Genomic DNA, 24947 nt, shown 5'->3' on the forward strand with positions numbered 1-24947 from the left:
ACATAGATCAGTAATATTCAGACACAGAGTCCACATAACCCAGCAGCCACTAGCAGTTGCTCAGGGAAGAGCTCAGGAACAGTGCAAATTCAGAGCCGTGCCTGCCCTTCAGCCTCTGGGGATCTGAGATTGGGATTTCCCAAGCTGGAATTTGCATCTATGTCACTGTACTTATCAGTCACAGACAGACAAGACTGATTACTTGTCTCTCAAATAAGTGGCCCTGGATGGTTCTGAGCAGGATCCCATACCTTGCTCTTGAACTAGAACACCCTGGACTAGGTATCAGAAATTGTACTTACTACCAGTCCTGTCAAGTTGATCTGTCCCAACAATGCAAAAGAGCAGAAAGTCTGTGCTATCTCCTTGCCTTGACTCTATTCTGCCTTACCCAGAGACAAGCCCACCTCATCAGTACCTGCGGTAGACTGGACATGTGATTCGCTGCAACTCCTGCACACAGCCGTCAGGAACTCATTGACCTGTCGCAAAGAGAGGGAGTTGTGCAGGGTCTCCAGGGGATAAATGGTGGGAACCATGGAACAGCCTTCAAAACCTGGAAAGAGACCCAATCAGAAAATGAATAGAGCAAACAGCAGCCTAAACCCATGCAGGACCATTCACGGCTGAAGGAGCTGGACAGCCTGGGAATCAAACAGGCACACTCAGGCCTAAGGTCACCTTTTCCAGGCCGGGAAAATTGCCACTAGGCAACCACATGCAATAACAGACCTGAAAGCAAGCGTGCGGGCACACGCAAAAGGAGAAGGAGGAGGGAAATATCTAGCAGCAGCTGTTTGCTGCAAAGTCTGACTCTTTTGTTAACCTATCTGGTAATTATAAAGAACTTAGCACAGAGCCCCGCAATTTGCAGAAGCTCCTCTAGGTGAAGTCAGCAGAATTTCCATGAAAGGACTCACACTGCTGCTGACTCCAGCCTGGGACACAGTCCACCCTCTCCCCAGTGAATTACAGCACACTGCTACAAATGCAGGGAGTAGCAAAAACCTTCCTCTCTTACAGCAGACCCTCCAATATAAGCCTGACAGACTATCCCCAAAGCAGGAGGTGGAGAACAATATGAATTATTTGGCCCCCTAAACAAGACTTTTTTGCCAACAGTCCCAGAATTAGTAGAAATTGGTATCTCAGTACTTAAGGGACATAACTCTTTTGGTCAGAGCAAAGCTGCATCACAACTCTTCACAAGAAATTTTTTGCTACTCAAGCCAACAGAGCGTTACAGCAAAGCACCTTTCTCTTCATACAAGCTTCCTGGCAATGCCCTGTGGCACCAAGCCAACATGAAACTGTCAGAGGAGAAAGGAAGAGAGAGATGAGTCATTGGATTTACGGGAATAAGGCCTCCTTCTGTTCTGCCCCTTGCATTTAAAGGCCTCTAAACTTCTTAAGCCTAGGCTTCCCATTCTGTGACTCCCCAAGCTCCCTCAGCAGATTTTTCTCTCTCCAAAAACAACCCTGAAAAGGAATTGGTTTTGTTCCTATAGGTAAGGAAAGTTATTTTAAAATGCAAAAAGTGCAACAGTTCTTGATGTATTGCTGCATCAGGATTGCAGCCCAGCACACTCCCAGGCTCAAATTGATCCCTGAAGCTTGACAGCACCTACTAAGGAGAAGAACTTGAGATCCTGGATTATCTGCTAAGGGTAGTATTGTTCCAGTCACCTTCAAGTTTCAATGGACAGCCTCTGCTCCAATGCGTTCACCTAACTCAGCTCTGCAACGGGCAAGGAGGGTAAGCCAACAGATGGTATTTAAAGTGAATCCATGTGCAACATGAGGAAACCACAGACCAGAACATCACCAGTGTGCAGTGCTGCAGGGACATTCACTGCCGTAACAGCTACTGGAGACAGAGAATGCTTTAGTCAATCCAGAGAGGTTACCTGTGCCACAAATGGCCTATAAACATTAATTCAAGACATGAAGGGTAACAAATCCTTGGCTAGGAGGAAGGAATGTAAGCTACGGCAAAACTACCATGCTCTTCTGTCCCTTGCCGAGAGGTCCCTTGAGCAGAAGGGCTGAATAAACAAGAGTCTCTATTCATTATTTTCACGTAGGTATTCTGGGAGACAGTCTAAAGGAAAAGGAGGAGGGAAAGACTGAAAGAACAGCAGCGTGGAGATGGTTGTGGAGCAGAGTATGAGGCTAATGTCATTTCACAACAGAATCTGGTTTAAGAAGGGCCAAAGTTGGCTCAGTTATCTGGGTCTCCAAAGAAAAAGGGAAGAAGTTTAAATTTCACATAGGGCAAAGCAGAGTAGTTCCAAGATGCACTAGAGGCACTGATAAGGAGCTGAGTGTGTGGACACTCCTACAACAAAAAGAGAAAATCAAAGGTCCAGTGTTAAAGGAAACATGAAATTGAAAATGCTACTAACGCGAAACAATGCACCTAGATCTCAGAAGTGCTGAATGTCTGCTAGCACAGCTCTTTTCAGCACTATGTGACATAATTGGTCCAAAGAAAGATGAGAAAAAGGCAAAAGTTTCCCTTCTCAAGGTGAAATACTACTATTTTTTAAGCAAGCCTTGCCATTTGCATACAGTAGCCCACTTTCCTGCACACTACCCTTTGCCTGCTTAGATGTTATTGAGAGGCCAACAAAGGCAGTTTCTTGCCACCACAGTAGAGCCAAGGAAGAAATTACTGCTAGAGACCATAATTCTTATTTGTATCACAGTGGCAGCCAGAGGCCCCAGTAAAGGATCTAACCACTGCTGCACAGCACATGCTTAACAAAGAAATGACATCTTGGGGAAGGAGCAACAGACAAAGTGTGAGTGCAAAACATAACAGGAACCCAGTGCTGACAGCTCAGCTATTGCTGATACTTCCTGAAACTCTTTTCATGGGGCCTGCAGAACAGACATCTCTGATGTGGATAACTGCACAAGAAATTAAACAGAGTCCCATTCATTTTGTACCAAGGAGTCTTAGAGCAGCCCACAGAGGAACAAGTCTAATTTTTTATTTCATTTGGGTTTGACTACACTAGCTGCATTAAGGACGCAGAGGGGAATATGCTCCCTCCAGAATTAGGCCTGCCCTGCAGGGAAAGGCATGCGGCTGGGTTGTGCAGACCAGAGTAGCTAAAAATGAATCCCAAACTCAACTGTAATCTTCTCTGGGCAAGGAGGACAGTGTGGTTATGTCTCTCAAATTTTTATTCAGTGAAATAAAAAGAAGCCATCTGTTAGAGTCAAGCAAACAAGCTCTGGTAACAGAGAAACCTTAAGACCCACAAGACAGAGGAGTCTGCTGAACACGTATTATTCTGGATGTCCCAGGAGACTACATGTGATGTAAGCAGCAGATGCATTGGGGGGCATGTCTCTGCTCTGAATTGGTAATGCAGAATCACCCTGACACAACAGCAGAGAGTACGGTACTGCCTGAAGAGCCATTTTGCAGATGACAACGTACAGAGGTATAATCCGTCTACAGGATTACACAGCCTGCTTCAGCTCTCCCAGGCACATCGATGCTAAAGCTGAAGGTCTGACCAAATTACAGCTGAGTTAACTACATTGCAGTTCTGATCCTTCTCCCCGAAGTTTCACGTTCCTGACATTTGAATATATTGCTGAGCACTATTGGAGAATCTATTCTGATTCACCTCAAAGTCTGAAAGTAAATTCATCTAAAGTTGTTAGCAGCAGACCTAAAATAAACAGATTTTACACTGGAAAAAGGGAAGAACAAGGGAGAAAACAAGACCTTGACTCCACTAACATCTTGATTGCTATTATTATTACACAGGAGATGTGCCAGTCTAGAAGAACAAACAACAGGGCAAACCCTCTAGAGGAAACCAGTATCATTTCATTTAATGGAAGCATCTAATTTGAAACAAAGTAACACACAAGTTTCCTAAACTCTATCCATGCCCTAAGGAGATCAGAAAAAAAGTTTCCTGTTTAATATGAGTTGGGAAAGTTACGTTTATATTGGCCAAATGTTCCCTGAAATGAAATCAGCAGAGGTGTGATTATCCCTCAGAGCTGATAACTCAGTAACTCATCTAGGAGACAGTTGCATTCTTTCACAGGAGGCATGACAAAGGATCAATCTTCAAGGAGTCCGAACAGTTCATTCTTTAGCTTTACTAATAGTGATCTGAGGTCCCAAATATGGTAAGCTTTTCTACTAGCAGAGGGACATAGTTAAAAAAGAATGCACTTACTGCTCCAACAGGCTGATAAGTACAAAGCAGTTACACTGAACAAGAGCAATAACTTAACTACAGTCAGCCAACAGACAAAGATCAAGGCCAAGAAGGACTCAAATAAGAAGTCTTTTTGGTTCAAAGCAATCCTTTCTGTGTATTATACTTTTGCCTAAGAGTTCTGAACACCAGCACACACAACTTGATTATCAGAAGTTACCAAGTTACTACCCAGCTCTCCAACTGTGAACTCCACGTTGGAGTGGGGAAGGTGCCCATTCCTTTGTGACAGACATTCTGAAAGCAAAATGCAGACCAAAGGGACCTGATACCTCCAAAAAAGGTCTGTACACCAATATCATATCAGCTATTCTGGAGTAAAGACAGCACTCGCCTACTCTCAGCACAAATTCTGAAGGGTGTGGGAGAAAAAGTTCTTCTCCAATACGCTTGGTCAGTCCAATCTTTGGGAGAGCACCAATATGTATATGAATATGTACTTACACATGTGTACATGACAGGTACATGAACTAAGATTTTTGATAACCAGCCTTTCAAAATGTCTGAACAGTCAGATTGAAGGTTTATTCTAGTCCAGCATCTCTCCGCCCACAGTGCCAAAAGCAGATATGCAGGAAAGCGTATTAGACTAGAGATCACATGTAGTGATTCTTCCTCAAATACTCCCCCAGACTCCAGTGACTTGCAGCTCAGAGCTGTCCTGAACTTGATGCATCTCTTCAATGAGATTCTCCAGCCTCCCTTTGAACTCAGGTAAGCTCTCAACATCCCTCACGTGCTGTGGTGAGGAGGTCCTCAGTGTGTGAAAAAAGTCACTTCTGTCTGAACCTGCTTCTCACTCATTCCATTTGAAATCTCCTATTTCTTGTACTGGAACATTAGATAGATCCCCCCATCACTCCTCTCCAGGCCACTCAGGTTCAGACCATTATCACAGTCATCTTTCCCAGACTGCAGATTTCTAGCTTACCCACATCTTCAAGTGGTGACGGTAAACTTAGAGCCCACCATTTTATATACAAATTTGGGGCTGTTTCCCCCTGCCATTTTACATTTACTTACACTGAACATAACCAGCTCTTTTACTGCTTAGTCACTCATAATCATAAGGTCCTTCTCTATTTCTTCACAGCTGACCTTTGCCTTCAGTACCTTGCAATACATTAACAACATGAACTAACTTCACTCTCTTCCTTTTCCAAACAATGAGCATGCTGATGAGCACAGGTTCCCAGACAGATCTCTTCAGGGCTCCAGTGCTGATCTTTCTAACTATGGATACCAAGCACATACTTCTAACTCCCTGTCCCAGTCTTTTAACTCATGTTTTCTTTGTGTGGACAGAAGTACGATTGAAAGACAGGAAAGAGAAGATAGGTGTACACAGTTTTTATATAGGGGGGAAATAGGACTGTCAGCTGCAGAGACTGGAGAAATGTCTGCTAAGAGAAGAACCTCAAGAGGAATTCCAAACATGCTAAATAACTGTGGGCTTGAGGTCAGTCAGACTGAGAAAACTGAAAGAAAACTTCACTTACTGATTGTAGAGATCTGACTTTCACACAGAGAAGCTACTAAAAGCTGCTGTATGTAGCTCACAAGTTTGGCTGCATTAAGATGGGCTCCACAAGCCGGCATCATGCTGCAATACTTGGAATGCCAGTACCCAAAGTGCTAAGATTTGTTTCTTCTCTCTACTAGAGCTCACACAAGATGGTTGACATCTGCAGCAGGGCAAGCTCAGCTTTGGCTTGGGAGTAGTCTGTTTTGTTCCAGCATCTCTCCCCTTGAAGTGATTTCACTCCACTTTTGTATTAGTTGCTAGGAGACCAAGGATTATCCTAATTATATCTGAAAAGCAGTTGCCATCTCCAAGTTGTCTGCTTAACAGAAAGAGCCATATTGGAAAAAACAAAAAACAGACTGTATAAGAAAAATTCTCTTCTCCAGGCTCTGAAAATGCTTGACTCTGTTTCTTCACCAGATAAAAAACTAAACTTTTCTGTGTCCATTCCTTCCACCTACGGGTCTGAATGAAAAAGGGGATCCATGCATCACACCACACAGTTCAGCAAGCCACATGCACCAAGCAAGTTTTATGGTGCAAGGTGAACGTTAACAGCCAGGCCTAGCCAGCTACCCTTCACAAAAAGAAATCTTTCTACTTATCTTAGAAGCACTGAGACCTCAATGCACCAGACCTCCCACCTGTGCCAGAGGCTGGGAAATACCACAGAAACAGTGATCTTTGGTTTATAACATCCAGATCCAACACTGAAATCACCTACCTCTTCCCACCACAGACATGACACACTGCAGAAGTCCTAACAGGCAAAACAGATGCCATGCAATGCAGACATACAGAAGCTCAATTTCTACTGTAAGTTGCTCTCTCTAGAAACAACACAATCCTACAAGCCATCACTTCCCCTAAATTTCCACAGCAAGCTCACCTGCATGTGACCAGCTGCAGTGCCTCCTTAAACTTCATTCTTCCCATGCTCTTACTATCTACTTTGGTTTCTCCCTTGATAACTACAGGGACACCAAGAAGCACCCCACTAGGGCCTGCAAAGCGGTATCATGTCAGCAGAGCATCACACAGGTCAGAGCTCATCACTTCAGATGAGGACACTCAAAAGAAGCTTAAGGGCTTGCCCTGGCTAGAGGAAGGAGACAACAATCGCCAAGGATGGAAAGAGCAGTTACAGCTACACACAGAACACTGACTCCATGTGGAAAAGCTTCTTCCTACAGCTCCAAAACCACCCGGTGCAACAGCCCACACACCTTGCTGCAGGAGCAGCCCAGAGATTTGAGGGATGCAGAGAGGGAAATGCTTTCCTTTCTTAGAAGCAAAGCATACTTTGCATTCTCAAGCAGACAGTGGTCCCTGCTCAGCTACAAGAGCATGGGACCAAGGCAGCTGCAGCGTGCAGTACCGTAAAGACACTCCAAGTCATCCTGCCCTGAGATCAGCCAGCTCCTGAAGAGGCGCAGGTGGTAGGAGCACTGCTGGAGGTGATGGGCTAGAGTGGCATCCAGGGAGATGTTCCGGCTTGTGGCATAGTCAGAGGAAAAACGGCGCAGCAACTGGGCAACGTGGTGGTGCTCAAATGCATCTGGAGGAAAGTGGGCCATAAAGAGTGAGAGGAGAGTGGGAGGTAAAGCTGGGAAATAGAAAAAAATATGAAGATGCAGGGAATGGAGCTGCCAGCACCAGGGCTGCTGGGTGGGAAAAGACTCACCCCACATGCTGAAGCCCAGTCCCTCCCACAATGAGCTGATCAGGAATACCCTTAGTTCTGCATACCCCAAATCCTTAGGCAGCAGGTCGGACTCCCATCTTGGTCAGCCTCTGCCAAACACAGCTGCAAATCATGGGCAGCCCCACCACAAGCTGAGCAGCAAGGCTTTATGCTTGTAAGTGAAAGCCTGACAAGTAAATAAATCTTAGGACACACCAAGTCCAATACAGTTCAGGTTCAGCTACATAAGAAAGTCACCCCCAGCCTAGCCCTCCCCCAACCAAAACAAGAAATCTAGACCAGCAACAGAGTCTTACAGTCTTGCATCCAAATGCAGGCAATCACTTCAGCACATGGACGAGAACAAACAAGCTGGCGTTACAGGCCTGGAGACTGTGAAAGGGCAGCCAGGGGATAGCAGGCTTTGCCCGAGAACCTCGTGCCTAGGGATTCTGGAAAAACAGAGTGGGCACAGAAGCACTGACTTCCCCTTTCTAGACTCTCAGAGCAGCCCTGTACAGTCTGTTGTGATGTCCTTGGCACAGCATGGCAGACAAGATACTAGTATGCAGGCCCAACTCCTCCCTCCCATTTAGGGCCTCAGGACTCATGTCTTACTCCCAAGTCTCATAGGACCAGGTCATAAACCATCCGGTCTGACCTTCTGCTTGGCAACTGCTCTGGTTCACCCATCCCATCTCACTAAGTAGAGGCAGCTCTTTACAAACAAAATCCAGATTCAGAGATATGAATAATTTTTGCACCCTTAGGTGAGTGGCTCAGGTAGCTAAATATTCTTCCTGCTAAAAGCAGTTGCCAAGCCCAGACCAAACATGCCTAACTTCAAGCTCACACTTCCTGGATCTCCTTCTTAGTTTTACTGATTAACAAACACTTTGCAATTAGACATTTTCATTAGGTTCTTGGAAAAAACCTGATGCCCAGTTTCCTTTTATTAGATTTCTGTGGGGGTCAGTTGCTTTACAGTGTGGCTTAGAAAAGACCAGTGCTTAGCACAAGCTTTGTTGGCAAGATAGAATGACACACCCTGCTGACATACACCATGTGTGCTCAAACAGTTTTCAGACATACAAAACAAACTGAGCAGGTGGTCACTCTGGGAAAAACAAAACTAAGGAAACACAAAAGATATGTCCCATTCAGATATTTGAACAATAAAGCCACATTTAGCTGCCCCTTCCCCTTTCATCTTTCCCAAAGCTCTGGTCTTTTGTAACAGTCTTCTGAATTTCTTTCATCTTCCAGGTCGCACAGAGCAGAATTTCTTCAGATTTACTAAGCATCAAGATCCCAGAAACAGCCTTTATCACATAAGAGAGAAATATTTAACCTGATATCTTTCAGCAGTCTGCTTTGGTCCTAGCTTGCCTCAACAGCAGGAGCCATGAGGTATGGGTAGGAGTAGTGCTGTGAAACCAACTGTTTGTGAAAGTTCTTCTGTACAGGCTTAGATAATACATACTAGCTCAAGTCATCTGCTACAATAGAGCTAGCTGTCTTTGTAACCTCAAAAGACACTCAGTTCAGGTGTTATGTTGGTAGCAATATGAAGCAGAGCTGGTGAGTACACATAAGCACTATCAGACATCCTTCTTTACTGCTAGCATGACATGAGTGAAGCAGGCCACACCACCCTAGGGAGCACATTGTTGACACATGTTCCTTCCCCTTTTAGTTCAGGAAGGTGACAGGGCCCAAGCCAGTTTTTTCCACTGACAGCAGATGAGTGAAAGTTTTGGAGACACACCATTCTTGGGGATAATGTGTAGGAAAGGTGAGACCACTCCCACTATCCTTAGAGTAATCAAGGGACTACCCTAACAAACAGGATTGCAGATAGGAGGCCATGAAGTTACCAGTACTCTTAAGACCACTGTGCTGAGGAACAGCAAGCTTAGAGAGAATGTCAGCATTTCCCTTTCTCCCACTCTAGACTGCACTCTTCCAGGTGACGTGTAGCCCCAGGCTATCCTTGTTTCAGTCCTGCAAATCTGCATTGTAGAAACAGAACCTAAGCTGCCGATGCTCTTGGGATATAGAGCAGATGCCCACCCCCATACGTCCAGTCCAGTGGAATTCTTCCCCCCTCCAAGGGGGCATGAGAGAAGGCTTTAATGTCAGCAATGGAATTAAAGACTGCTTTAGGAGCCATTCACAGAGCTACTGCTCCTTCTTTTTCACCTGGGACACAAATGCCTCTGGGAAAAGTTTGGCAGGTATCCCACAGACAGCACAGGCCCCGTTGAGCAGTAACAGAGGATGAGTGAACAAGTTAGTCACAATGAAACAAGGGGAAAGGGAAACATGTCTGGATACTAGATACACAGATGCGCAAAAAAACCAACAAAAAAAACAAATAACACAAGAAGGCTGAAAGGAGGAGGATATGTGCAGAAGGGAGAACTGAATGTGAGCATGGGGTTAGAAGTGTGAGGGAACGTCAAATCAAGGAAGCAAACGTACCATTAGTCGGATGCTTTGCAAACGACACAGAAAATCGTTTTACGGCTGGCATAGACAAGAGCTCTGAGGAAATAAAAACAGATCATCTCAGTTAACAGCCTGCTTCTAAGGATTCCTCTAATCTTCATACGCTAGTAGCTAGCCTTTCAAGTTCACCCTCTGCTTGACCCATGTAACACATACTCTCATTGGCACTGCCACAGCAGCCCTCACACTTTCTGTCTGAATGTTTGACCAAACCTCTTAGGCTCTTCACACACTGCCTGCTCCCACTTTCCTTGCACTGTCCTAACACTGACTCCCTTTATACTGCAAAAACTCTCAGACATACTCCATCAATCACAGGCAATAAATACATCCTACCCTCCCACTACACTTCCAGCCACCCAGGAGCACTCGGCCCCCAGGCTCAGTCCAGTGAAAGATGCAATTAGGCCATAATTACAGCCACAAGAGCACAAGGCCAAGCAAGCAACAGCACCATATAAATATAATTCTCAGGAATTCACCTCTGGCCTAAGGAAAAACAAGACTGTTTTCTACAGAGTAACTGAAGATCCTTAGGACAGTTAAGTGCAGTTCAAAGCATCCTCTTAATGTAAGCTAAACAGAGCTATTTATGAATTAAAAAGTTAAATCAGCTAACTATTTTGGGAACAAACATAAAACCCATGAAGACACATCTCTACCTTCCTGTTGCTCAATGCATTTCAACATAGCAGAGGTTTTGGGATACACCTTTCAGACTGCTCCTCAGGCTTGTCTTGGCCATGATTCAGGCCAGGCCAAGCTCTCCAGAAAGACAGCACAAGGACAGACTCTAAGCATCTAATGGAGCACAAACAGATGAGTTTTAAAAGACAGGTTTTAGTCTCTATATGCTACCAAAAAAGGCCAAAAACTTCAGTTTATTCCCACTCTGGGAACTCCTCAGCTATCATGGGAAAGAATGGTCTAGATCAGACTATCTGTATGCAGGATTTGGTGTGAGAATCCAGCCAATCATACCTTTTACTGCTACTTAGGAACTAAGGATGTTTTTATTTCTTATTCATATTTTTCATGCATCCATTTTACCTAGTAAATAAAAGCCATATGGCTATTCCTGTGCACCAAGAATAGGTGTTACACACATCAATTTATATACTGTCACACTCCCATTGAGCTTCTGTAGCTACATCCATTAAAATCACACTGACTTGCCTGTATAACATATTTAAACCAATGCTCAAAGTTGCTGCAATTACCCTTGCCAGGATAACAGCCATAAAAATTGATTTTCTCTCTTTACACTCAACAAATATAGCATAGCAAGCTTCCATACATATGCAACCTCCAAGTAGTGTCTGAGTCATCACCTTGCAGTCAGTCAGCTGGTAATCATCTCCGTTCTACCCTGAATCTCCTTCTTGCTTTTATCAGTGTGTCAATTTAGATGGTGCCGAGACACAAGTTACTGGGTCCCTGGCTTCAGACAAACCAGCTTCAAAGAAACATCAGCAGGGGTGGACCTTCCCTCAACCCCACAACTCACCACTGTGAGACACAACTCACCACTGAAGTGTTCCTTAGCCCTCTTCCAGACCCAAATTAAAAGGCTTAAGAAAAAAAGGTCATTTAACTTCACTGAGCAAATCTTTGATGAAGTGCTATAAACCACACACTACACCTTGAAGCATCACAGCCATGAAAAAAGGCCAAAAAAATTCATGCAAAAATGTGCTCCAGAATCTCAGCGTTTTTAAACATTATTAGCCTGATGGCTACGAAAAAGGCCTTGATATAGATGTACTCCGAGAGACTGAAGTCTGCTGGAGCTGCTATGTCACTGCTTTAAACTCTAATGACTTTTGGCTTAAATGCCAATGCTCATCATTTGCTGCTCATTTAAGCAGGAACACTCAGATCAAATGCTTATTTCATATTCCAAACTACCTTCCCCAGAAACCAAATGCTCTTCTGCCTCCTACTTGTTTTTCCAAGCCTCCAGCTTCTTCCTCACAATTGCTATTACTGCAGCAAGGCACTGGTAGCACAGGGTGCAGCTGCACACTGAGAAACATGAAAAAATTAAGTGTAATACCAAGATGAATAATTCCAGGCTATGTTAGTCACACATTATTTAAGCAAGTCTACCTTTTAAGTACTTAAGGCTAAAGCTGTGTCACAGTGTGCAGAGACCTTGTCACAGAATTTAGGCTAAACCAGCAGGACTCTGCTCCGAGCCTTGACTACAAGTAGCCAGTTGTAGGCAGACTCCTACTACACCACCTACACAGAGAGGCTGCACAACACCAGGACTGAGCAGAATCAGTTCTGTTCCCAGCTGAGTGTCATCTAGCTAGCCATCTCTGACAGTTTTCCTTGAGAATTAGTGCTGCCTTTGGATTCAGGCCGCTTGCAGAATTGCAGAAAAGCAGCCAGATCCCCAGCTGGTCTTTTGAGCACCTCTCCTAGTATTCACACCCCTACCTTATGCCAAACACCATGAGCTGATTTTGGGACCTGTGAGTAGCCAGCACTTGCTGTCTTGAGCAGCTCAGAACTGGTACAGCAGGGTTTTAAATCCTTCCAGTTCACCTTCATCTCTATCACTCACAGCCTGTTACGTGCTAGAGAGCTCCCTGAAGAGGTGAGAAGCAACACAATTTTCTCTTACACAGTGAAGAATGGTCTCAATAGAAAGGTATTTAATGAAGTCCCAACAAGTCTGAGAATTGAATAGCATCTTTCCATCCTGATTTGCTAGGCCATTTTCCTTGCCTCAAAACTGGACAGAAATCCAAAGGAACCAACCCTGCTTCCCTCAAAGGCCACAAACTACTGCCCTAATCATCTCCCCCCTTGTAATGCATTAGTGCAGGTGCTCCTTATGAACCCAGAAATAAAGGCACTGAGACTCCAGTAAGGTATTAATTAGATACCATTTACTGAAGGAGCTAACAAGAAGGAAAAAAGACAACAGATCATCTTACATCCCTTCAGATGCTGGGAACCTGAGTTGTGCAGTGTCAGACAAGCCTCTCCACAGATGGAGACTGTGCAGCATGCCGTGTCCTGACTGGAGGTCCATCCAATGCTGCACAGCTCATGGTTCCCAGCATCTGAAGGGACATAAGATTACCTATCTTCTTTTTTCCTTCTTCTGTTAGCTCCAGAAAATGGTATTTTAATCAACACCTTATGGAGTCCGAGTGCCTTTCATTCTGGGATAATAAGGAACACTTGTTCTGGTGCATTATACTGCTACAACTCCTTCGGAACACCTCAGTCTTTTCTATGCTCTGTGCTCCAACTTCCTTGAGGATAGGGATAGACTCTGCTTCTCGATGCACACCACACTAATGCTGACTACAGATCAGTCCTCAGCTGGTAATACCCCTTCACTCATGAGCATGGGGCAACATTTATACTAATGATCCAAGTACATTTTACCAGACTGTCTTGATGAAATTTAAGGCAGTTTCTGCAGAACTAGTCACAGCAACTAGACCTTACAGTCCTTTTGCCATATTTCCTCCAAGCATCCCATTTACGTCAAGCATGTCAGGCTTATATACTTGCTTTCTGGCAACTATGTCAGGCTCTTCTACAGCAGTGCCCAGACTTACTCTAGTACCTACATAACTCCTGCCAAGCACATAATTCTGCCAACAGTGCAGCCCCATCTCCTGTAAGGTGGAAATTACTGTTTCCACAAAAGCTTAGTTCAGCATCTGCAAAATCACCGAGATAAGCAAGATGATTCTATGTGCTGGATTTCTGTACGAGGACAAACCTATGGAGCATCTAGAATAATGATTCCTCACCTACGACAGCAAGTAGCATTAAAATATCAGAGCAAAATCAGACACCAGCAATACCATACATCAATATAGAACTCCTCACGCAGTGTCAGCTCCTGTCTTATCCTAGTGACGATCTGATTGATGCAAAAGGATCATGATTTCTTGGGACATGATAAAATGCATTACCGTAGATCTGATGAATATACACATTAAATTATGTTACTCCTCTTAGCAGTCTAAGTCTTTGCCTCAGTAGCATCCTGAGGCACCAAAGTCCACAAATTAACCATCTGCTGCAGAGAGAACACACATACCGTCTTTGTATGTCAGGCTGCTGGCAAACTTTTTGCCATGGCTGCGTGCGTAGTCCTGGAGGTTGGGGGCACTGGAGGAGCCTCCCAGCACAGTGGTGCTAAACAGCCCGGTGCATTGTGACCCTGGAAAGGCATGGAAGGTGTTAGTATTACATCTCCACTGCATGCAACTACAGAAAAGCGGGGTTAGTGGAAGAACAAGGAAAAAAAATGCCCGCTTTGAAGACAGTCTCAGGAAGAAAATGATACTAAGGGAGCATGGGGAGGCAGTATTCCCCACTCTAAATTCAGTAGTGCCAAATGCAAAACAGGTAGCCCAATAGTCAGCACTGGGAAAGTTCCTAACTCCTTTGGGGGGTTTATTTCATTTGGCTTTCCCACCCTGATGTAGGTGAAACATCTTGATGGTCTCCAGTCAGCACACCTACACATTCACATCAGAAATGCCAGAGATGCTAAATCGCTGATGTGCAAGTTGCAGGGCATAATTCCTCTCCTCTTCTGTCCTTTCTCTTTGAAAGCTCCTTCTTCTGTAGGACACTGGGAAGGAGAAACAGCTGCCTGTCTCCAGTAAATTTCAGTGTTGAACCTGTTGATCAGCTAATGGGGATCAATTACTGTGTCAAGCACTAACAAAAGGAATATGACCAGACAGCTTTCCTCCACAGGCTGCTGCCCAGATATTTCACATCCACTTGTTCTTGCCTTACTATTCCAGTGTAGGTTTAAGTGTTCCATGAACTATCCTTACAAAAACCAGATGCACACACAGCATGGAGCTTTGCTTGCCCTATGGCAAGGAATAGGGCATGCAAGATGGTCTCAAGCACAGGAGGACAACCTAGTACTGGTCACTTCGGCAACTGCTTGTCTTCGCTTTTCTCAGGCACAGCAGTCCTTAGAGTGATTTGACTTTATGTGATATTGAAAGGAACTGCTGGGCAAACGGAACAGAATTCTTTCAACTGAGGAAAGCAGTTATGAGCAAGACAAAACCTTTGATTGGCTATAAATTCCATTTAGATTGTCTGATATTACATTCTGTACTGAGAATACGAACTGCTAAAAACAACATTACTTCCAACATTACAAAAGGCTTCCAAGCAGGCTGATTTTGCTCCACCTTGTCTACCCAGGCAAAAAACTGACATACTGCCTATTTGTATTTAACTAGAATAGTGAAACTATTACTACTGTTGAACTATTAGTACTTGCCATATAGCAAGTATCTCTGGGTTCTAAGATATAGCATCACAGCATGATTCAGGTTGGAAGGGACCTCTGGAGGTCTCTTTCCCAACCCTTTCTCCCCCCCCCCAACTCTCAGAGCAGGGCCAACTTGGATGAGATTGCTCAGGGCTTTGTCCAGTCAAGTTTTGAATATCTCCAAGAACAGAGACTTTACAGTTCCTCTGCGCACCTGTTCCAATGTTTGGCTGTACTCATGGTGGAAATTTTTTTCCTTCTAGCTAATTGGAATTTCCTATGCTGCAACTTCTGTCTGTTGCTTCTCATCCTATCACTGTGCACCTTTGAGAACAGCCTGTTTGTTTGCTCTATAACCTCCCATTTAGGTGGCTGAAGACAGCATTAAGATCTACATCCCCTGTTCAACTTCTGTTCTTAACGTTGAACAAACCCAGTACTCCCAGCTTCTCCTCATAGGTCATGTGCTCCAGCCTCCTACTCACCTCCATTGCCCTTCACCGGGCTTATGCCCATGTGAACATGTCCTTCTTGTAATAGGGAACCCAAGACAGGATGACACTACTCCAGACACATTCTCATGAATGCTGAGTAGAGGGGAAGAATCACTTCTCTTGACCTGCTAGCTGCACTCTTGCTAATCCAGCAAAGTATGCTGTTGGCCTCCTTTGGTGTAAGGACACACTGCTGACTCATGTTCATTTGTTGCTTATCAGGACCTTTTCTACAAAGCTGCTTTCTAGACAGACCCTCTTTGGAGAAAAACCCCACCTCCTGAGCTTTAAGTCATACATGTGCAAGCTCAGCTTAAGTTGATGGTACCCGTTTCTTGGAACAAAGGAGAGCAACTCAAAGAACTGTCTCATATACACTGAACTTAAGCTACTCCACCACTGTAAACACTGCTGGTAGCGTTTTACAGGACAGACCAACATGTACATGTTCTTAGACAAACAGGCAAAGAAATCTGACTGATATAAAAGTCTTAGAAACTTTCCTACTAATGCCTTAAAGTGAAGCTCAGTACAGTCTCAGGATGAACTGGAATCTGTTAGAACGCAAACAATTTTGTCAAACAGCATCCAGCATGACACCCATAATCATCTTTCCATGTTTTAAACAAACAAAAATATCCCCAAAACTCATTTACTGGCACACAAACAATGGAACAGAAGATTTTCATTCACTTGCTATCCTGAGCAACTTTGTGCCATTAATCATTAAGATAAGGACACTCCAGTGTTTCTGTTCTCCTACAGTAGACAGAGGCATTTTGTTAACGACCTCAAACCTAAAGAGACTTTACAGGGATGACTCTATGGCAATTGCCTAGTATGAACTCTAGGAGACTGCTGTAGCCAAAGTAAACAAACTGACATGCATCCTAAAGAACATAATAGCATACTAGTCATTTGGATTTTAAAAAGTAGCAAGATTTGATAGAAATAACAATGTGCACTGGATATTTTTTTCTGTATTCAATTTTTAGAGATTTAAAAATAAGCAACCCTTATTTCCCTACAGGAAAGGGAATCTTGCACAAAGTTGTCTTCCCCATTGGCAACACAACACTTCTGTCACTCCAAAAGAAAGGAGGGATTCTACCCCTGTTTTGAAATGCTCTTGGAGGCAAAGAAAGGCTTTGAAACATTCCTAGGCTTCTTAAACCAGACGCACACATGCTATTCCAGACAATCCAAAAGGATTCAAAGAATTCTGCCCAGAAAAACATGTCATACTCCAAAGCACTGCTTTACACAGCCAAAGCAAGCTGCAGCAGTCCCCTCTTCCAAACAGACATATCAAGACATTTTTTAACTGACAAAGATATGATTCTGGCAGGTATAGCAACAGTGTTATAATAGGAGCTCTGCCCTGCTAGCCTTTCCTTTCTGCCTAAGCATAGGAGGTTTTACCTGAACCATTCCCCCACAGGCAGACACTGACAAGGTCAGGCAGCAGGAGAGGAGGCTCAGCTTCAGAGAATCTCAGAAACAGCAGGTAGTAGCTGAATGATCCACCTCATAACACAGCTGTGAGACAAGCGGCCAAAGTTCAAGCTCCTGTGAGTTCCTTATTCTTTCTTATATTTCCACAAAACAAACAGGGAAGGCATCAGGAAGGAAGAACTTGACTTTTACAGGTAAAGATGCATCATTCTTTCCAATAGTTCTCAGGTTGAGAGAAATTCAGACATCCTACTGACCAGCGATTGCACAAGCAGGTGTTGCAACACAGGTCTCTCCTGTTAATCCTTTTGTGCCTGCAGCTACAAGATTCTCTAGAGGAGGTTAATAATGACTGCACTGAGTATCCAGCTAGAGGTCTACTGTCACAGATCAGCTATCTCTCTCTCTACTTAAAGTTTTGCCTCTGCATATCTTAACTGTTGCTAGAGTGACCAGCAAAGGCTTTCTAGCAGGGCAAGTCAGGTAAAAACCTGAAAGTAAACCTACTGGGATCAGATTTCAGATTTTGTTGTCAAGGAAAAGTAATATTGTACAAGGGTCCAGTGCAGTAGCAGTCTTGTCTATCTCCAAGAGAGATATTCATCAAAAACACAAAAGAGGCTGCAACATCTAGGCTTTCCAGAGCAGATGCCTTCTGGTATTCAGATATCCAGTCAGAATAGCTTGCAGGCAGCGTTTGATGTACTCAGTCATTCTCTGAGCAGATGCATTTCCTTTCAGTGTGCCATCTCAGAAATTCTCATTGATTCACATGGATTCACAGAATAACCACAGGTTTCTTCAAGCCTAAGTAAAGCAGTTTATAACAGCTTCCTTAATCCTGCAAGTGGTCTGGGGAAGGCAGAAATAAGTAGACAGACCATTTGAAGTAGCACATTCAAAGAGCGCTATGGCAAAGGATATTCAAAGAGCGCTATGGCAAAGGATATTCAAAGAGCGCTATGGCAAAGGATATTCAAAGAGCGCTATGGCAAAGGATATTCAAAGAGCGCTATGGCAAAGGATATTCAAAGAGCGCTATGGCAAAGGATATTCAAAGAGCGCTATGGCAAAGGATATTCAAAGAGCGCTATGGCAAAGGATATTCAAAGAGCGCTATGGCAAAGGATATTCAAAGAGCGCTATGGCAAAGGATACTGTGCCTTTATGAAAATAATATGCATCAGCCATTACTCCTTAGATTTTAACAACTAGCTGGAGACATAGCTGTCAGACTCCAGGGACATTTACCTGACCATTCCAAATAATATCCCATTAACTTGGTAATTATTAGCTTCCAAAGAAGCAGCTCATTCACAAGTGACAAAGAAAGGATCAGGCCTTTCAGAAATCCCTTGATTGCAGGATGTCCAAATAACAAAGAATAAAGAACTGATGAGTCAGAACTGCTGCCAGGAAATCCATGGCCATGGCTTGAAGCTAAAATGCAAAAACGTTTAAAAAAATAAGAAAGTGGGGGTAACTTGTACATTTCCACCTCCTGGTGCTTACTAGTCATCTGCAAAGTCTAGGGTTCTCAGCTGTCTTTGGACCCCACAACACAAAAGACAGCTATTCAGCTTCCAAATTGATCTAGCTTTTTCAAAAAGTTTTCAGGAAGAATTTCAACTATTAAGCCACAGTTTAGGTTAAGATGGCAGAGACTAGCACTCTCAAGGGTGGGTAGAAAACACCAAGTGCCTTAAAACATTATCTTCTGCTGGCCACCATGCAAAGAATGGCTAACCAGGGAACTCCAGCTCAGTTAGACCAACCAGTCAAACACTGCTGCAGATGACAGGTCTGTTCCATACAAAGGCCCTTTATGAATCAAAGGTAGAAATATAACCTTATATAAAGAGTAGCTTTGCATAGAAATTGCTGTTCTATGGAACAGAAAGCCTGCTAGTTCTCTTGTAAAATCATCTCTTCCTGCTAAGTTTAGAAATAATGTAACAAATGATTATGTCATGCAACCAGAAAGCCAATCTGCAAGTACGAAGCTTGCTCTGTTGCTCCCATACTATGAAGGACATCTGCATCTTCTCTTGCTAGAAGCTGAAAGGAGGAGATTGTACACAAAAGGAGTTACAATAATTACAAGAGTGCAGCTAACAGAGACAGTGAACAGATGCAGCAGTTTGCACAGCAGTTCAGGCTGAATAGCACAAAGAAGAGACCAGCAACTCTGCTCAGATCAGCATACACATCCTCAGCTATGGCAGTGATGGTATGGCATGGTCCCCAGCAGCCATTGGAGCAACTGTCCCTACAATATCAGAGGCTTTGATCCTGACAGAACTACAGTAGGAGGATGAAGCTCTGCAAGTCTCAGGCTGCAGGAAGTGCCTAGGGCCTCTTACTGAGGCAGGGGCAAATGTTCTTCTAGGCTGCAGGAGGTGTGCCGTGGTTGAAGAGCTTCACCAAGTGAAGGAGCTGCAGGAGGAGATCAGCAGACTGTGTAGCATCAGAGAAGATGAGAAAGAGATTGACCCCATCTTCTCTGAAACCCTGCAGTTTCAAGAGCCCAAACCTCCAACTGCAATGCAGGGGCATGCAGAATCTATGCCTATCAGTTTGGAAGGTGGAAATTTCAACAACAGCGAAGGCTGGGAGTGGTTTACTTCTGGCACCAGGGGGAGGGGTCCTGCTCCACCAGAAGACTTGCAACTTTGGAATAGGTTCACTACCCTTGTAGCTGATGAGGAGTTGGGGAGCACTGTCAAACAGGGCATCTGCACCAGCTGAGCCTCAGCCACACAGGAGCACCTGGAGGAAGCAGCAAGTGTTGGTAGTGGGAGACACCCTGCTGCGGGGGACAGAGGCCCCCACTTGCTGACCTGAGCTGTCATCCAGGGAGGTTTGCTGCTTACCGGGAGCTTGCATTTGGGACATTGCGGAGAGGCTGCCGAGGCTAGTCCAGCCCTTGGGCTATTAACCCCAGCTGCTCTTTCACATGGGCAAAGACACTGCCAAGGGAGACCTGGAAAGTACCAAGCATGACTACCCAGCTCTGGAGGCAATGGTAAAGGGCATGAGGGCCCAGACAGTGTCTCCTTAATGCTGTCAGCGACAGAGAAGGGCTTGAGAGGACTGGACAGATCTTGCGGATCAACAATTTGTTGAGCAGCTGGTGTCAGCAACAGTGTTTTGTTTTCTACAACAATAGGACCCTTCTTTGAGGATTGATGGCTGCTTGGAAGAGACGGGATCCACTTGACTAAGGGTGGCAAAAGCATCTTTGGCAACAGTCTGGCCAACCTGGCAAGAAAAGCTATAAAGTAGGAGCAATAGAGAAGGGAGAGAATGACCAACAATCAAGCGAGGAAGTGGTGGGTGGTGTTGGCAAGCAAAGGGTCTGGGGTGATGTGAACAGAAGGGACATCATAATCAACAATACAGGGCTGAAGTGGAATCACCCAAAGTGTATGCATGTAAATAGGGAAGTGCTTATGGGACAGCAATATGGGGAAAGCTCTCATGCACTTGCCCAGAAAATCAGCACACTTGGGTGCCTCTCTAAAGTACCTGTATACTAATGCATGCAGCATGGGGAACAAACAGGAGGAATTAGAAGTCTGTGTGCAGCTACAGAGCTGTGACCTCACTGGGATCATGGAAACATGGTGGTATAGCTCACACGACTAGTGTGCTTCTATGGGTGGATGCAGGCTCCTTAGGAAGGACAGGCCAGGGTCGTGAGGAGCGGGGGAGCAGCCCTTTATGCAAGGGAGCACTTGGAATGCACGGAGCTCTGCCTGGGGACAGGCAATAAGCCAGTTGAAAGCTTATGGGTCAGGACTAGCAGGCAGACCAACACAGCTGACGTTGTAGTGGGTGTCTGCTATAGACTGCCTGATCAGGAAGAAGTAGATAAGGCCTTCTTCAGATAACTGGAAGCCTCATGTTTGCAGGCTCTGGTTCTAATGTGGGACTTTAACCACCCTGATATCAGCTGGAGGGACAACACAGCAGGGCACAAGCAATCCAGGAGGTTTCTGAAGTGCATTGATGACAGCTTTCTAATGCAGGTGATCGAGGAGCTGAGAAGGAGAGGCACTCTACTAGACCTCTTTGCTTACAAACAAGGAAGGACTGGTTGAAGATGAGAGTCAGGGGCAGCCTTGACTGCAACGATCATGAGATGGAAGCGTCTGAGCATGCATGGATGGGATCAGAAAAGCCAAACCCCATCTGGAATTGAACTTGAGAGTCATGAAGGGAAACAAGACAGACTGACAAGTACATAAACAGCAAAAGGAAGGTTGAGGAAAATGTGAGCTCACTGCTAAATGGGACAGGGGTCCTGGAGACTGAAAAGGCTGAGGTACTGAATGCTGCCTTCTTCAGCTCAGTCTTTACTGGTAAGACCAGCCTTCAGAAATCCCAGGGTCCTGAGACCAGAGGGAAAGTCTGGAACAAGGAAGACTTACCCTAAATGGAAGAGGATCAGGTTAGGGACATTGAAGCAAATTGCACAAGAAAATCCATGGGACCTGACAGAATGAACCCATGAGCATTGAGAGAGCTGACTGATATCATTGCGAGACCACTCTCAATTATCTTTGAAAGGTCATGGCAACTGGGAGCAGTTGCCACAAAGATGATTAAGGGACTGAAGCATCTGTCATACAAGGAGAGGCTGAGACAGGTAGGACTGTTTAGCCTGGAGAAGAGGAGGTTTGCAGGGGGTGATCTTATCAATGCTTATAAATGTGTGATGGATGGGCATAACAAAGGTGAAACCAGATTCTTTTCAGTGGTGCCCAGTGACAGGATGAGAGGCAATGGCATAAACTGAAAAACAGAAAATTCCATCTGAACATAAGAAAACACTTTTTTTACTGTGAGGGTGGTTGAACACTGGAACAGGTTGCCCAGAGAAGTTTTGAAGGCTCCGTCCTTGGAGATATTCAAAACCCAACTGGACACAGTCCTGGGCAACCTGCTCTAGCTGACCCTGCTTGAGCAGGGGGGTTGGACTAGATGATCTCCAGAGGTCCCTTCCAACCTCAACTATTCTGATTCTGTAATAAGACTCTACAGTAATCTAGGCAGTAACACTACAAGAGGACATAATACACACAAAAAGACACACATGGAACTTGAGCCAGACATATATGTGGAGAGACAGACAAATGCACACAAACATACAGAAGTACAGGAGGACAGGCTGGGTACAGGTCAAGTACAGTACCTAAGCCACTTTGCTTCATCTCAGAAGACTGTCTGGAATAGGTGCTGAAGAGGCGATAACCTCCTGATTTGGAAGACGACTCTGAAAGCACCTGCAAAGAAAAATAGTATAATCAGTGCCCCCTGCCCTAAGGATTCCTAACCAATTTACCCACTGATCTCAAAAGCCTTTATAATTCGATTAAAGAAAAATGTCCTTGAATCACATTTTTCAAGAAGGGTAGAGCTCAGCTTGTGATATGCTCAATTATTTTTAATTTCAGGTTTGCATCAGGTTGTGGAAGAGCAGAGATTTCAGAAGTATGAAGGGATTTGTGTACTCAGCTCCTTGTCTCCCAGGACTCCTGCTAGGATCACTGCGACACAGACTTCCTTCTTTAGAAGCAGAAAAATATATCCCCTTAGTTTACTATGTGCCTGCTACAAAGAGCTCCTGAGTGTTGCATACAAAATTATATCATCAGTGACACAGAGACGTAGTCAGCTAACAAACCTCTCAAGCCCTGAAACTCTGCTTTCACTGACTCAGAAAATAGATAGCAAAAATGCCTGTTAAACCCCGCCAGAATGAGAAACAATTCTAGAGCACCTTGAAGGTGTCAGCTGCCAGCTGACTATGAAGCTAGTCTTATGACAGTGGGACAGCCCTGAAGGAGAGAAGTGAGGCTAGCACAAAAAAAAAAAAAAAAAAAAAAAGCAAACTTTGTTGCTTTAGCAGATCAGCGAATGGGACGATTGTAAACCCTATGATAGGTTAAGTACCCTGCAAATAAGCCCACTAAATTAGCAGGCACCTCTGATGCTCATGAGATCACAGATGGGAGACAGGAACAAAAACGGTGGAACTGAACTGTGAGATGCAAAGGCTGGAGTCCAAGGGAAGCCAAAGTTGTCATCATGGTTAGGTGAAGAGGTTGTATGCAATCTCACAGTTGGTTAATGCCTTTACAACACATGATCTGAATGTACTTGTGCTTCTCAAGCATTTACTTACTTGCTCTTCCAACAGCACTTCCTCAACAATTGCTCTGTCCAGTGTTCCCTCTGTCTTTCCTCAATGAGAAGGAGTTTGGTAGGTCAGTTTTCCAAAATCCCTATTCAGCATCTCCTGTTCCTTTCATAGAATCAATTCTGACTCTGGTATGTTAAGAGGAATCCCAGGAAACCAATACTAGGCAAGGGACCTTCATTAGAATAACTGAGAGTGCCCATTGTGTTATTACCTCCATGGACCCTGTTTTCCGGTTCCTGATCAGTGGTGACCTCCGCTGAATGCTGACTGGCTCGGAGGGCTGTGGAGACCTCTGCTGTGCCTGATCTGGCTCATCAATGCCCTTCTCCTTGGAGAGGTCTTCCAGGCTGCCTTGGTCTGCTTTCTTGTCCTCATTCTACAGTAAGGAAACATTGGCAGGAGGCAGACAGCTATAGTTCCACATGACCTTACCAAGCATTGCCCAGAGCATTCATTCTAGGCTTGGTTCTCTGAGTTCTACCAAGCTCAGTAAGACATCATCATTCTGTTTTTCCAAGTATTGTCAAAGACTGCCCAGAAAACAGCCTGCAAAGCTAGGCAACGAACATAACCCTTTAATAGTTCTCAGATGCAAGAGAAACATCAGAGGAAGATTTTTTGCTGGAGTCTAGACCATACCAGAACTTGGCAGAATAGTAAGGCATATGAAGGTGCACCTAGGATCAGAGTTAACAACATCCCCTACAGGCAGGGCAGCCTGCGTCATTCATATTCAAGACATCGTGCTCACCTCTGCTGATGCAGGCCGAAAGCCAAACCCTGTAGGGACATTTCCATCTTCCTCACAACCTTTTACACCAGGGCTGAAATGCAGCTCCACATGAAAACGCTCTTCTGAAGATGGGTCCTGTGAACATAAGGGAGAGGGAATAAATAAATAATCAATCCCACTGTCAGCATATGCTATGATCTGAACCTAGGCCACCCTGCCATGCCAGTGCAGCACACATCCCAAGCGCATCCTTTTGGAAGGAAAGCGGAAGCAACAAGAAACCAACCACAAACAAACTGGCTTTGGGTTTATGTCTCATCCAAAAGGACAGCCCCTAATAGCACAGAGCTGAGGCATTCAAACTGTTGTTATTCTGTGACAACAGCCATCAGAGGACTGAAACAGGATCAGGCTATAGATAAGTGTGTGTATGTATTTATATTTTTATATATATATATATATATATATATATATATAAATATAAATAATTTTTTCCCCCCATACACACACACACTTAAAACATAGCCCCTTTGGATCCACGCCTGCTGCAAAACCACAACACTTGGGGGCAGGGAGAAATCTGGTTCCTTCCCTCCTATGCCCTTAGTTTTATAGATCCAGGTTGTTCCAAGATTTAAGTAACCATCCGCAATATTTAAAAAAATTTTAATTGCATTTTTTTTGTTTGGTTGGTTTTTTTTTTTTCTTTTTCTTTTAGGAAGCAAGGACTTCAACAATATGTCACTAATGATGTAAAACCAAAAATTTCATCATCTCTACTCGGTAACAAACTTACACTATTA

General features: G+C 44.4%; 1 protein-coding gene across 4 annotated transcripts in view; it reads right to left on the reverse strand.

Moving 5' to 3' along the window:
- Nucleotides 1–24947, reverse strand: part of PPIP5K1 (diphosphoinositol pentakisphosphate kinase 1) — a 57513-nt gene that overhangs the window by 3199 nt on the left and 29367 nt on the right. For 3 of the 4 annotated variants that reach the window (XM_067305200.1, XM_067305203.1, XM_067305204.1), the window contains 6 exons: nucleotides 24163–24279; nucleotides 23623–23787; nucleotides 22401–22491; nucleotides 14049–14171; nucleotides 9947–10009; nucleotides 419–556 (listed from right to left, as the gene is read on the reverse strand). In XM_067305200.1, the coding sequence (XP_067161301.1) occupies nucleotides 419–556; nucleotides 9947–10009; nucleotides 14049–14171; nucleotides 22401–22491; nucleotides 23623–23787; nucleotides 24163–24279 (697 nt within the window). The remainder of the gene's footprint in view (nucleotides 1–418; nucleotides 557–9946; nucleotides 10010–14048; nucleotides 14172–22400; nucleotides 22492–23622; nucleotides 23788–24162; nucleotides 24280–24947) is intronic. The other variant, XM_067305201.1, reaches the window with a different exon arrangement.

This window comes from Apteryx mantelli, chromosome 15 (assembly GCF_036417845.1).
Source record: "Apteryx mantelli isolate bAptMan1 chromosome 15, bAptMan1.hap1, whole genome shotgun sequence".
In the NCBI taxonomy this organism is placed as follows: Eukaryota; Metazoa; Chordata; class Aves; order Apterygiformes; family Apterygidae; genus Apteryx; species Apteryx mantelli.